The sequence below is a fragment of the Pristiophorus japonicus genome, chromosome 21, assembly GCF_044704955.1.
Source record: "Pristiophorus japonicus isolate sPriJap1 chromosome 21, sPriJap1.hap1, whole genome shotgun sequence".
Lineage (NCBI taxonomy): Eukaryota > Metazoa > Chordata > Chondrichthyes > Pristiophoridae > Pristiophorus > Pristiophorus japonicus.
In genome coordinates, this window is record NC_091997.1 from 87,992,923 (window position 1) to 88,006,841 (window position 13,919).

The 13,919-nt window shown below is 44.8% G+C and overlaps 1 protein-coding gene across 1 annotated transcript in view; it reads right to left on the minus strand.

The window, feature by feature from the left end:
* Positions 1 to 13,919, minus strand: part of roraa (RAR-related orphan receptor A, paralog a) — a 112,617-nt gene that overhangs the window by 48,761 nt on the left and 49,937 nt on the right. Inside the window, exon 3 of the mRNA XM_070863969.1 lies at positions 9,052 to 9,193. Within this exon, the coding sequence (XP_070720070.1) occupies positions 9,052 to 9,193 (142 nt within the window). The remainder of the gene's footprint in view (positions 1 to 9,051; positions 9,194 to 13,919) is intronic.

Consider the following 13,919-nt stretch of genomic DNA (forward strand, 5'->3'; position numbering starts at 1 on the left):
CGACTTCCAGTCTGGTCGAAAAAAAACGACAAAGACCTGAATATCGATCAAGAGTTGACCTTTTCCCATACGGTGGTGAGAACAGTTAAAAAATTGTAGGTGCGCCAAGTTTTTGGTGGGCCTGAATTTCGGCCCCTTGGATTGTTGGGCCTTTGCTCCTTTAATGCTGCCCTAGATTTCTGGGGCTATCCTGTTGGTGGTGGTGGGACCAGGGGTTTGGGGGAGGGGCAGAGCTTGGCCTGCATCTGCAGTAGATACTGGCCTGATGATTTAAATGAGGTGGGAGGACAGTGTTCCGATTCTCCTGCCTTATTTTCCATCTGCAATGTTAGCAAGATGCCTCAGTGTGGCCGCCCAGAATGGTTGATCCATCCAATGTGACTCCCTTTCCTCTTCTGATGTTATCAGTAATTTCCTATTAATCCGGTAATCACTCTGCATGAAAGATCCCATGGCAGTATTTCGAAGAAGAGCAGGGGAGTTCTCCACGGTGTTCTGGCCAATATTTATTTCTACACCAACATCACGAAAACAGATTATCTGATCATTATCACATTGCTGTTTGTGAGAGCTAGCTGTGCTCGAATTGGTGTTTCCTACATTACAACAATAACTACACTTCAAAAGTATTTCATTGGCTGTGAAACACTTTGGGTCGTCAAAGATATTATAGAAATACAATCCCTCTTTTATCTGTTCCCGTAGTTTTAAGTGCATGACATTACATGTGTCCATATTAACCTGCAGCAGAGGTTCTTTCTCCAGTAATCAACCCCTCTGCCACTGGAAACAATTTATCCTTATTTAATTTATTAAAACCCTTCAGAATTTTGAACAACTCTATCAAATTTCTTCTTAACCTTCTCTGCTCTAAAGAGAACAACCCATCTTCTCTAATCTCTTCACATAACTGAAGTCCCTCATCCCTGGTACCATTCAAGTAAATCTCCTCTGCTCCCTCTCCACGGCCTTGTCATCCTTCCTAAAGTTTATTGTCCAGAATTGGCCACAATACTCCAGCAGAGGCCGAACTAGTGTTTTATAAAGGTTTAGCATGGCTTCTTTGCTTTTGTACTCGATGCCTCTATTCATAAAGCCAAGTATACTTTTTTAACAGCCTTCTCAACTTGTCCGCCAACATCAAAGATTTGTGTATGCGAATCATTTTATTTTACAAAAGTCACTGGTAATTATGCAATTCGCTAATTTTTTCCAAATATATAAAAGAATCAGCATCATTTATTTGTCTGTTGAAATGAAGAAATATTACTCCATCACTCCATCACTTCGGTATCAGAAGCTCTCTCCTCACGGTCACAACCAGGTCCCCATAAGAACATAAGAAATAGGAGCAGGAGTAGGCCATACGGCCCCTCGAGCCTGCTCCGCCATTCAATAAGATCATGGCTGATCTGATCATGGACTCAGGTCCACTTCCCTGCCCACTCCCCATAACCTCTTATCCCCTTATCGTTTAAGAAACTGCCTATTTCTGTCTTAAATTTATTCAATGTCCCAGCTTCCACAGCTCTCTGAGGCAGAGAATTCCACAGATTTACAACCCTCAGAGAAGAAATTTCTCCTCATCTCTGTTTTAAATTGGCGTCCCCTTATTCTAAGATTATGCCCTCTAGTTCTAGACTCCCCCATCAGTGGAAACACCCTCTCTGCATCCACCTTGTCAAGCCCCCTCATAATCTTATACGTTTCTGTGGTGTCCCTGCACCATACTACAAACTCACACGAGGTATGAACTGTCGACAGTCACTACGTGACCTTAACCTTTATTCCCAGGACCAAGGAGTGATGATCCTGGGTGGGACCTACCCTTTTATACCTGGAAACCCAGGTGAGGAATGTCTCCCACAAGTTCACTCCCTGTGGTCAGGGTGTGCATTTCTAGGGTATAAGTACAGTGTACAGGAGTTGCATGAAGGTTACAGTTACATGAAGATTACCATTGCATGATGGTTACATACATGCCAGTTTCGATAAGATCACCTCTCATTCTTCTGAACTCCAATGATTAGAGGCCCAACCTACTCAACCTTTTCTCATAAGTCAACCCCCTCAATCCAGAATCAACCTAGTGAATTTTCTCTGAATTGCCTCCAAAGCAAGTATATCCTTTCGTAAATATGGAAATCAAAACTGAACGCAGTATTCCAGGTGTGGCCTCACCAAAACCATGTATAGCTGTAGCAAGACTTCCCTGCTTATATACTCCATCCCCTTTGTAATAAAGGCCAAGATACCATTGGCCTTCCTGATCACTTGCTGTACCTGCATACTATCCTTTTGTGTTTCATGCACATGTACCCCCAGGTCCCGTTGTACTGTGGCACTTTGCAATCTTTCTCCATTTAAATAATAGCTTGCTCTTTGATGCCAAAGTGCATGACCTTACACTTTCCAACATTATACTCCATCTGCCAAATTTTTGCCCACTCACTTAGCCTGTCTATGTCCTTTTGCAGATTTTTTGTGACCTCCTCATACATTGCTTTTCCTCCCATCTTTGTATCACCAGCAAACTTGGCTACGTAACACTCGGTCCCTTCTTCCAAGTCATTAATATAGATTGTAAATAGTTGGGGTCCCAGCACTGATCCCTGCGGCACCCTACTAGTTACTGGTTGCCAACCAGAGAATGAACCATTTATCCCGACTCTGTTCTCGTTAGCCAATCCTCTATCCATGCTAATATATTATCCCCAACCCCGTGAACTTTTATCTGCTACCGTAACCTTTTATGTGGCATCTTGTCAAATGCCTTCTGGAAGTCCAAATTCACCACATCCACTGAGACAGTATCACCCATTGTGACAGTAAGATGAAGACATTCCATGGAGTCAGTGCAGTAAGGTGACCCTTTTGCTGGACCCTTATCTTCTGAATCCTCTTGTGTGTATGTATGAAGAAAGCAGCTTGCTTTGTACCAGATCATTTACCAAAATAATCAGAGGAACTGCAAATTGCACTCATTTTGCTAATTGCTCCAGAGAGTAAACTACCCTCTCCGCATTATTAGGTGGCTTGTAAAAAACAAGTGCATTGGCATAAAGTCTAAAATGTCTCCATGACAGCATCCTAATGAAACACAAGTCAAAGATTCTGCGCTCATGCGAGACAAGCCCCATCTCCAAGCCACACTGGAGTTAAGCCGAGTTTCCTGCTGGGAATGTGAGCTCATTGATTTCACCCTGTAAAGAATCCCGACAGTTTGATATGTCTAAACAATACGGCAGAATACATCTGTCAGTGGGTGGAACGAACTCAACTTTATATATGTCCACGTCTGCAAGTTCAATGTGCAGAAAATTGCACGCCAGCTTGCTTGAGTCAGACTCGTTCCCTTGTAATTGGATTTAACAGGATCTTAGTGGGTTTGTCTTTACTACTTGAGTTCTGTGACTAACTGCAGGAAAAGAGCACTGGAGTAATTACTCTCAAAGTACAGTTAACATTAAAATGATCGTAATGAGAGTTAACATTACCACACACTAGAGACTTGGGCTAACAACTTGTGTTTGTACAGAGTGTGCTGATTAGGACATCAGACTTAAAGGAATTTCTGCGGGTAAAAGTGTCAAGGAGCTGATTTAATAGCGAGTGATGATCAGAGTATTCCAGTTCCCGTTTGCTTTCTCCAATTATATCATAATCAAACCTTACTTGAATAAAACTATTCAAAATGTCAAAGTAACAGAGAAATTTAAAGGAAGCTTTTAAATTAAATCGCGGCCCCAATTTTAACTGCGGACAGGTGGTGGGCTGAAAACCCGCTGCTGCAGAATTCAGGCTCCAGATATTTTAACTTCGGGCCTCATTAGCATGTGCCCCGCTGCTCTCGCCCGCAATGGGCAGGAGGTGGGGCGTCTGCTGCAACAAGGTAGGTGTCAGAGTCTGGATCCGGGCACAACCTGTGGGGGGGTCTTATCTTTGGGCGGGGAGGTGGAAGTCTGGAGCAGGGGAAGTGTAAGCTTTCCTTGTAGGGCCCAGAGGAGACCTCCAGCTCATCCTGGCCTCACAAATGAACGACAAAGATTTAACTTTCTTGGCCTAATCCTTTTCTGATCCGGTTTAGCCTGGCGGGAAAGGTGCAGGGGCCTTCCCGCTCAGGCCCGAGTTAAAATTGCAGTTGGGCCCTGATTATGTCATGGGGACATATGGAAAGGACCCGCTGGCTTTGGGTGGGTTTCCTTGCCACTTGTCCAGGAGAGGTGTTAAAATCGCGGACTGGGGCATCCCAGCAGCTCCAGGGCAGGTAAGTGAGCCAGTTGATTTTAACTGCTCGCTCGCCCGGTTTCCACTGGGAGGATAGAATTTAAATTGCCCCCCTCCCTCACATCTTGAAATTTAAATGGGAGGGGCACACGGGGAAACACCCTCATAAAAGATCCAGTGAATTCTGTCAGTGTTTTTCTTTCCATTCTGACTTTAAAATGTTAATAGACTTTTCATGCCATCAGCCCATTAGTAAATTATGTCACTATGTTATACTGGTGCAATTTGTGCATAGATCTCTTTCAAACGATAACACCCTTTATTATGTGTCAAGCATTGCAAGCCATACTTAATAAATTATTGATTGTGCATTCTTTCAGGTACAGCAGTGCTGGTCACTCTGACTTTATGTTCAGGAGTGTGCCCAGCCTGCCCGATATGTAACTAAATGTTAGCATAACCCAGGGAATAACAACATGACCATGCGTTCTGAACTGGATATTGTATTTTTTGCACATGCCTCTCTCCTATCTTTCACTAGGTTGACTCATAAAAGCACTTCAGTCAGTCAAGTCAAGATACAAATCCTTACGCTGCCTAATTTACAGTCAGCAAGTGAACAGATAGAGTAACAGTTGTAAACAAACTTCACTGACCTAATCGGTTTTTACTTCTCGTCTTGAAAAAAATGAGACCAAAATAATAACCCCTGTGCCCTGTCACTTTCACGTGCCAATATCTTTTTATTGCATTACCATTCTTTCTCAACAACTTCAAACTGTAAAAACTTACCTCCTGCATCTTAGCTTCAGGCTCTGGTCCTGCACCTCACAGTTTCCTGTTTAAAACCTTCTGCCTCTGCTCTCCTATTCTCTCTCTGCAGAGTGGAAAGACAATGTTCCTCTGGTTTCTTTCCCATTCAGTGATTCGCCAGTAGGCTAGTCAATGCAATTGGCCCCTCCCCCTTTTGGGATGTGCATGTAAATCCTGATATTTACAAAATGAATAAGGGCCATCCTGGATTAATGGGCCTGGGATGAGTAAATTGATCCTCATTGTCTCATTTTGAAGTAGATTATGAACCACAATATTCCACAAACTGGCTTGTCAAGCTTTAATACATAGAAACATAGAAACATAGAAAATAGGTGCAGGAGCAGGCCATTCAGCCCTTCTAGCCTGCACCACCATTGAATGAGTTCATGGCTGAACATGAAACTTCAGTACCCCCTTCCTGCTTTCACGCCATACCACTTGATCCCCCGAGTAGTAAGGACTTCATCTAACTCCCTTTTGAATATATTTAGTGAATTGGCCTCAACTACTTTCTGTGGTAGAGAATTCCACAGGTTCACCACTCTCTGGGTGAAGAAGTTTCTCCTTATCTCGGTCCTAAATGGCTTACCCCTTATCCTTAGACTGTGACCCCTGGTTCTGGACTTCCCCAACATTGAGAACATTCTTCCTGCATCCAACTTGTCCAAACCCGTCAGAATTTTAAACGTTTCTATGAGGTCCCCTCTCACTCTTCTGAACTCCAGTGAATACAAGCCCAGTTGATCCAGTCTTTCTTGATAGGTCAGTCCCACCATCCCGGGAATCAGTCTGGTGAATCTTCGCTGCACTCCCTCAATAGCAAGAATGTCCTTCCTCAAGTTAGGAGACCAAAACTGTACACAATACTCCAGGTGTGGCCTCACCAAGGCCCTGTACAACTGTAGCAACACCTCCCTGCCCCTGTACTCAAATCCCCTCGCTATGAAGGCCAACATGCCATTTGCTTTCTGAACCGCCTGCTGTACCTGCATGCCAACCTTCAATGACTGATGTACCATGACACCCAGGTCTCGTTGCACCTTCCCTTTTCCTAATCTGTCACCATTCAGATAATAGTCTGTCTCTCTGTTTTTACCACCAAAGTGGATAACCTCACATTTATCCACATTATACTTCATCTGCCATGCATTTGCCCACTCACCTAACCTACCCAAGTCACTCTGCAGCCTCATAGCATCCTCCTCGCAGTTCACACTGTCACCCAACTTAGTGTCATCCGCAAATTTGGAGATACTACATTTAATCCCCTCGTCTAAATCATTAATGTACAATGTAAACAGCTGGGGCCCCAGCACAGAACCCTGCGGTACCCCACTAGTCACTGCCTGCCATTCCGAAAAGTACCCATTTACTCCTACTCTTTGCTTCCTGTCTGACAACCAGTTCTCAATCCATGTCAGCACACTACTCCCAATCCCATGTGCTTTAACTTTGCACATTAATCTCCTGTGTGGGACCTTGTCGAAAGCCTTCTGAAAGTCCAAATATACCACATCAACTGGTACTCCTTTGTCCACTTTATTGGAAACATCCTCAAAAAATTCCAGAAGATTTGTCAAGCATGATCTCCCTTTCACAAATCCATGCTGACTTGGACCTATCATGTCACCATTTTCCAAATGCGCTGCTATGACATCCTTAATAAGTGATTCCATCATTTTACCCACTACTGAGGTCAGGTCTATAATTCCCTGCTTTCTCTCTCCCTCCTTTTTTAAAAAGTGGGGTTACATTGGCTACCCTCCAATCCATAGGAACTGATCCAGAGTCAATGGAATGTTGGAAAATGACTGTCAATGCATCCGCTATTTCCAAGGCCACCTCCTTAATTACTCTGGGATGCAGTCCATCAGGCCCTGGGGATTTATCGGCCTTCAATCCCATCAATTTCCCCAACACAATTTCCCGACTAATAAAGATTTCCCTCAGTTCCTCCTCCTTACTAGACCCTCTGACCCCTTTTATATCCGGAAGGTTGTTTGTGTCCTCCTTAGTGAATACTGAACCAAAGTACTTGTTCAATTGGTCTGCCATTTCTTTGTTCCCCGTTATGACTTCCCCTGATTCTGACTGCAGGGGACCTACGTTTGTCTTTACTAACCTTTTTCTCTTTACATACCTATAGAAACTTTTGCAATCCGCCTTAATGTTCCCTGCAAGCTTCTTCTCCTACTCCATTTTCCCTGCCCTAATCAAACCCTTTGTCCTCCTCTGCTGAGTTCTAAATTTCTCCCAGTCCCCAGATTCGCTGCTATTTCTGGCCAATTTGTATGCCACTTCCTTGGCTTTAATACTATCCCTGATTTCCCTAGATAGCCACGGTTGAGCCACCTTCCCTTTTTTATTTTTACGCCAGACAGGAATGTACAATTGTTGTAATTCATCCATGCGGTCTCTAAATGTCTGCCATTGCCCATCCATAGTCAACCCCTTAAGTATCATTAGCCAATCTATCTTAGCCAATTCATGCCTCATACCTTCAAAGTTACCCTTCTTTAAGTTCTGGACCATGGTCTCTGAATTAACTGTTTCATTCTCCATCCTAATGCAGAATTCCACCATATTATGGTCATTCTTCCCCAAGGGGTCTCGCACAATGAGATTGCTAATTAATCCTCTCTCATTACACAACACCCACTCTAAGATGGCCTCCCCCCTAGTTGGTTCCTCGACATATTGGTCTAGAAAACCATCCCTTATGCACTCCAGGAAATCCTCCTCCACCGTATTGCTTCCAGTTTGGCTAGCCCAATCTATGTGCATATTAAAGTCACCCATTATAACTGCTGCACCTTTATTGCATGCACTCCTAATTTCCTGTTTGATGCCCTCCCCAACATCACTACTACTGTTTGGAGGTCTGTACACAACTCCCACTAACGATTTTTGCCCTTTAGTGTTCTGCAGCTCTACCCATATAGATTCCACATCATCCAAGCTAATGTCTTTCCTAACTATTGCATTAATCTCCTCTTTAACCAGCAATGCTACCCCACCTCCTTTTCCTTTTATTCTATCCTTCCTGAATGTTGAATACCCCTGGATGTTGAGTTCCCAGCCCTGATCATCCTGGAGCCACGTCTCCGTAATCCCAATCACATCATATTTGTTAACATCTATTTGCACAGTTAATTCATCCACCTTATTGCGGATACTCCTTGCATTAAGACACAAAGCCTTCAGGCTTGCTTTTTTAACACCCTTTGTCCTTTTAGAATTTTGCTGTACAGTGGCCCTTTTTGTTCTTTGCCTTGGGTTTCTCTGCCCTCCACTTTTCCTCATCTCCTTTCTGTCTTTTGCTTTTGCCTCATTTTTGTCTCCCTCTGTCTCCCTGCATCGGTTTCCATCCCCCTGCAATATTAGTTTAACTCCTCGATGCTTGGTCCACTAAACAATAATAACTGTAGCCTGTAGCTTTTTAATCTGTGTAAACACTTAAACATTACTTATTCCAAAATGCTTTCCTTGAAAAAAAATTTAAAATCCTGAAACTTGATAATGATATTTTTGTAAAACACGGCTGAATTATCTCATGCATTATTACATGGAGCTACATTAAGATTGGAGTATTTTTAACAGTATGCCAGTACTTTGAAATCTCACCCTCCTTTCATTTAACTCACTCATACTGAATGAGAGTTTAGGGCTAATATCCCTCTGCTTTGTTGCTTCTCCCCCTCAAGCAGTTCTCAATATAAACCTTTAATAAAGCTTTAATAGTCCTTAAGAAGCACGTTTTTCTGTTGTTTCCTTTTACCCATTTCCGGATGAAAACAAGAAGTAGAATAGTGCTAATTATGAACAAACCATGTGTCACCCTGTTCACTTGGCCTTGTATGTCTACTTACCATTAAATTTAACACCCAGAGGACAATGTAACTCATGTGCTTATGCTGCCAATATAGCTCATGTGCATAAAGCGCTTTCAGTCAGGGAGAGCACATACTGGATAATCAGAATCACTCCCAGAAACAGGAGACAGCTTACCATCTCGTGACATTCCAACCGTCAAACATTTCTGTAACCGGCAGTGCTGGCATCGATTCCGGCTTGTTCGGTCGATCAAGCAGTTCTTTTGCCGAGGGCACGAGTATGTGGCATTGCTCTGTTGGCTTCTCCTGAAGAACCCCTTTGGAACAAATAAAACAGTCACATCAGACAGAGGCTCACGCTAAGACCCAGCTTCAACCTTCTTCACTTGTCAAACTGAACCCCATTTCTGAGCTTGGTTAGAGTAATGTGCAGTCAATATAAGAAGACCACTAGAAAAGTTAGGGACAAGAAAAGGTCATTCTGCCCTTCAAAGAAAAGCCCATCCTTCCAGTACATTAATTCTCCAATCATGACATCTAGTATTTTAAATCAGTTCTTTGCTTTTCTTCGTAAATATTCCATACATTTCTCACTCTTCGAGCAAAGAAGATTTTCCCCATTTGTTTACATTTACTTTTCACTTAATTCCATGAGTGGTCCGACTTTCTTAGAGTACTTTGAAGTAATAATCTGGGTTCAGCGTATCTATACTACTTAATATTGTATCTACTTCAATGAGGACCTTCCTCAATTACCAACTTTTTTTTGTTTGTGTGCCTAACCAACTGTATACTTTTATGCTGAGTCCTCTGTCTCTACTGCGATCTCTGACAGAAAACGTATCAGTTAACAACTGGTTTCAATATCCAGGTCAATTATACAGATTAAAAATAGAGGAGTTTACTGGAATCTATCATCAGGGAAAGAGTGACTGATCACTTGGACAGTATTAGTTGATCAAAAGGAGGCAGCATAGATTTGTGAAAGGTAGGTCATGTCCGACTAATCTAGTTAGATTTTTTGAGGACGTCACGAACATAGCGGATAGGAGAGTGTCTATGGATGTTTTCTATATGGACTTCCAGAAAGCATTTGAAAGGGTTATGCACAAAAGATTATTAGCAAAAATGGGAGCGCATGGAATTGCAGGTAACTTTGTGACACGGATTGCTAACTGAGTGGAGACAGAAGATAGAGAGTAAGGATAAAGGGAATGAACTCTGGCTGATGGGATAGGACTAGTGATGTTCACCAGTGATCTGTACCAGGGCTTTTCATCATAGTTATCAATGACTTGGATGAAGGAATAGAGAGTCGTATACTCAAGTTTGCAGATGGCACTAAGTTAGGAGGCACAGTAAGTGGTGTGGAGGGGAGCAGGAAGTTACAATGACCACATACAGACTAAGTGAGTGTGAAAAGTGTGGCTCTAAGGAGTTCAATGTGCGGAAGTGTGAGGTCATCCACTTTAGATCTGAGAAAGACAAATCAGAATATTTTCTTAATGGTGAGAGACTCGGAGCTGTGGAGGAACAAAGGGATGTAGGAGTCGATATACACAAATCATTAAAGGCTAGTGCAAAGGTACAAAAACATTAACAAAAAGGAAAATGCATTATTGTCCTTTTTCTCAAGGGGGTGGAATTCAAAAGCGAGGAATTTATGTTCACTGTGATTATTTGCACGGGGCCTTCTGCGCACTTCTGCATGTTGAAGTATGGGGACAGAGCCTAATCATCGGAACCATGCATGCGCACCCGACATTGCAGCGGTTGCAGCTTGCAACATCAACCACGCTTTCCTCGGCTCCCTGAGAAGGTCAAAGAAATGGAGTGGGGGAAGAATGAGAGGAACTCAGAGAGAGGAGCAAGGTAATTGGAGGCGAGGGAGAGAGGCGGCAGGGAGAGAGGAGCATGGAGAGCGGTCAGACGGTCAGGAGTTCAGAGAGGGAAGAGAGGAACTCTGGTCGGGGTGTGGGGGGCGTGGGGAGGAGAAGGTAAGGAACTCTGCCGGGGGGGGGAAGTCAGGAACTCTGCCGGGGGAGGGGGGGAGGTCAGGAACTCTGGGGGGGGGGGGGATGGGAGGAGAAGGTCAGGAACTTGCGGGGGGGGGGGGGGCGGAGATCAGGAACTCTGGGTGGGGGGGGAGGTCAGGAACTCTGCGGGGGGTGGGGGGTTGAAGGTCAGGAACTCAGTGGGAGAAGGTGAGGAACTCTGGCGGGGAGAAGGTCAGGAGCTCGGGGGTGGGGGGGGAGGTCAGGGACTCTGGAGGGGGAAGGTCAGGGACTCAGAGAGGGTGGGGAGACAGTCAGGAGCTCGGGTGGGGAGGTGGTCAGGAGCTCGGGTGGAGAGAAGGTCAGGAACTCAGGGAGAGAAGGTCAGGAGCTCGGATGGGGAAGTGGTCAGGAGCTTGGGTGGGGAGACGGTCAGGAGCTCGGATGGGGAGACGGTCAGGAGCTCGGGTGGGGAGGTGGTCAGGAGCTCGGGTGGGGAGAAGGTCAGGAACTCAGGGAGAGAAGGTCAGGAGCTCGGGTGGGGAGGTGGTCAGGAGCTCGGGTGGGAAGAAGGTCAGGAACTCAGGGAGAGAAGGTCAGGAGCTCGGGTGGGGAGAAGGTCAGGAACTCAGGGAGAGAAGGTCAGGAGCTCGGGTGGGGAGAAGGTCAGGAACTCAGGGAGAGAAGTTCAGGAGCTCGGGTGGGGAGGTGGTCAGGAGCTCGGGTGGGGAGAAGGTCAGGAACTCAGGGAGAGAAGGTCAGGAGCTCGGGTGGGGAGAAGGTCAGGAACTCAGGGAGAGAAGGTCAGGTGCTCGGGTGGGGAGGTGGTCAGGAGCTCGGGTGGGGAGACGGTCAGGAGCTCGGGTGGGGAGGTGGTCAGGAGCTCGGGTGGGGAGTAGGTCAGGAACTCAGGGAGAGAAGGTCAGGAACTCAGATGGGGAGAAGGTCAGGAGCTCGGGTGGGGAGAAGGTCAGGAGCTCGGGTGGGGAGAAGGTCAGGAGCTCAGAGCATGGAAAGAACAGTGGGGATGGGGAAGAATGTGATCCAGGTCTAAAGGGGAGGGCGGGGGGGGGGCGGTGAGGTTGGGAGCAAGAACGTGATCCAGATGGGAAAATGAATTACGTTCTCCCCCTTTGTTAGACGTGGATCACGTTGTTCCAACCAGATGAATTGGTGAATCCCTTTTCACACAGAGCAGGTGAATGGCCTCTCCCTCGTGTGAACTAGCTGGTGTGTCAGTAGGTTGGATACACATACAGACCCCACGTACACACAGTCTCTTCAATCTGAATTAAAAAGTTTTTATCATATCCAGGAGGGAAAAAAATCATAAAACTCCAAAGGAACTAACTTACTAATTTGAGTATAAAGGAGGAGAAATTCATTACTGCAGGTAGGATTAAATTACACATTCCATAAAAACTGTTGGGTGTGTCTTGTCCTCCAAAGTGATTAATCAATAAACGCAGCTATTTATGTTACAACTGTATAGAGTTTTGGTTAGATCACATCTGAAACACTGCGTTCAGTTCTGGGTACCGCACCTCAGGAAGGATATATTGACCTTGGAGAAGGTTCAGTGCAGATTCACCAGAATGATACCGGGGCTAAAAGGGTTAAAATGTGAGGACAGGTTGAATAAAGTTGATTTGTATTTTCTTGAGTTCAGAAGTTTGAGAGGTGCTTTATATGATAACGGGATTCGATAGGCTAAATGGAGAGAAATCCTTTCCTCTGGTAGGGAATCCAGGACAAGAGGGCATAACAGTTAAAGTAGAGCAAGGCGATTTAGGCATGAAGCAGTTTTTCCACACAAAGAGTACTGGAAATCTAGAACTCACTCCCCAATTGACTGAGATCGATAAAGTTTGGTTAGTTAAGAGTATCAAGGGACATGGAACCAAGGGAAGTGGAGAGTTTTGTGGATAGCATGAGGACAAAGGGTTTGATTAGGGCAGGGAAAATGGAGTACGAGAAGAAGCTTGCAGGGAACATTAAGGCGGATTGCAAAAGTTTCTATAGATATGTAAAGAGAAAAAGGTTAGTAAAGACAAACTTAGGTCCCCTGCAGTCAGAATCAGGGGAAGTCATAACGGGGAACAAAGAAATGGCAGACCAATTGAACAAGTACTTTGGTTTGGTATTCACTAAGGAGGACACAAACAACCTTCCGGATATAAAAGGGGTCAGAGGGTCTAGTAAGGAGGAGGAACTGAGGGAAATCTTTATTAGTCGGGAAATTGTGATGGGATTGAAGGCCGATAAATCCCCAGGGCCTGATCGACTGCATCCCAGAGTACTTAAGGAGGTGGCCTTGGAAATAGCAGATGCATTGACAATCATTTTCCAACATTCCATTGACTCTGGATCAGTTCCTATCGAGTGGAGGGTAGCCAATGTAACCCCACTTTTTAAAAACGGAGGGAGAGAGAAAACAGGGAATTATAGACCGGTCAGTCTGACCTCAGTAGTGGGTAAAATGATGGAATCACTTATTAAGGATGTCATAGCAGCGCATTTGGAAAGAGGTGACATGATAGGTCCAAGTCAGCATGGATTTGTGAAAGGGAAATCATGCTTGACAAATCTTCTGGAATTTTTTGAGGATGTAACCAGTAAAGTGGACAAGGGAGAACCTGTTGATGTGGTATATTTGGACTTTCAGAAGGCTTTCGACAAGGTCCCACACAAGAGATTAATGTGCAAAGTTAAAGCACATGGGATTGGGGGTAGTGTGCTGACGTGGATTGAGAACTGGTTGTCAGACAGGAAGCAAAGAGTACTTTTCAGAATGGCAGGCAGTGACTAGTGGGGTACCGCAAGGTTCTGTGCTGGGGCCCCAGCTGTTTACATTGTACATTAATGATTTAGACGAGGGGATTAAATGTAGTATCTCCAAATTTGCGGATGACACTAAGTTAGGTGGCAGTGTGAGCTGTGAGGAGGATGCTATGAGGCTGCAGAGTGACTTGGATAGGTTAGGTGAGTGGGCAAATGCATGGCAGATGAAGTATAATGTGGATAAATGTGAGGTTATCCACTTTGGTGG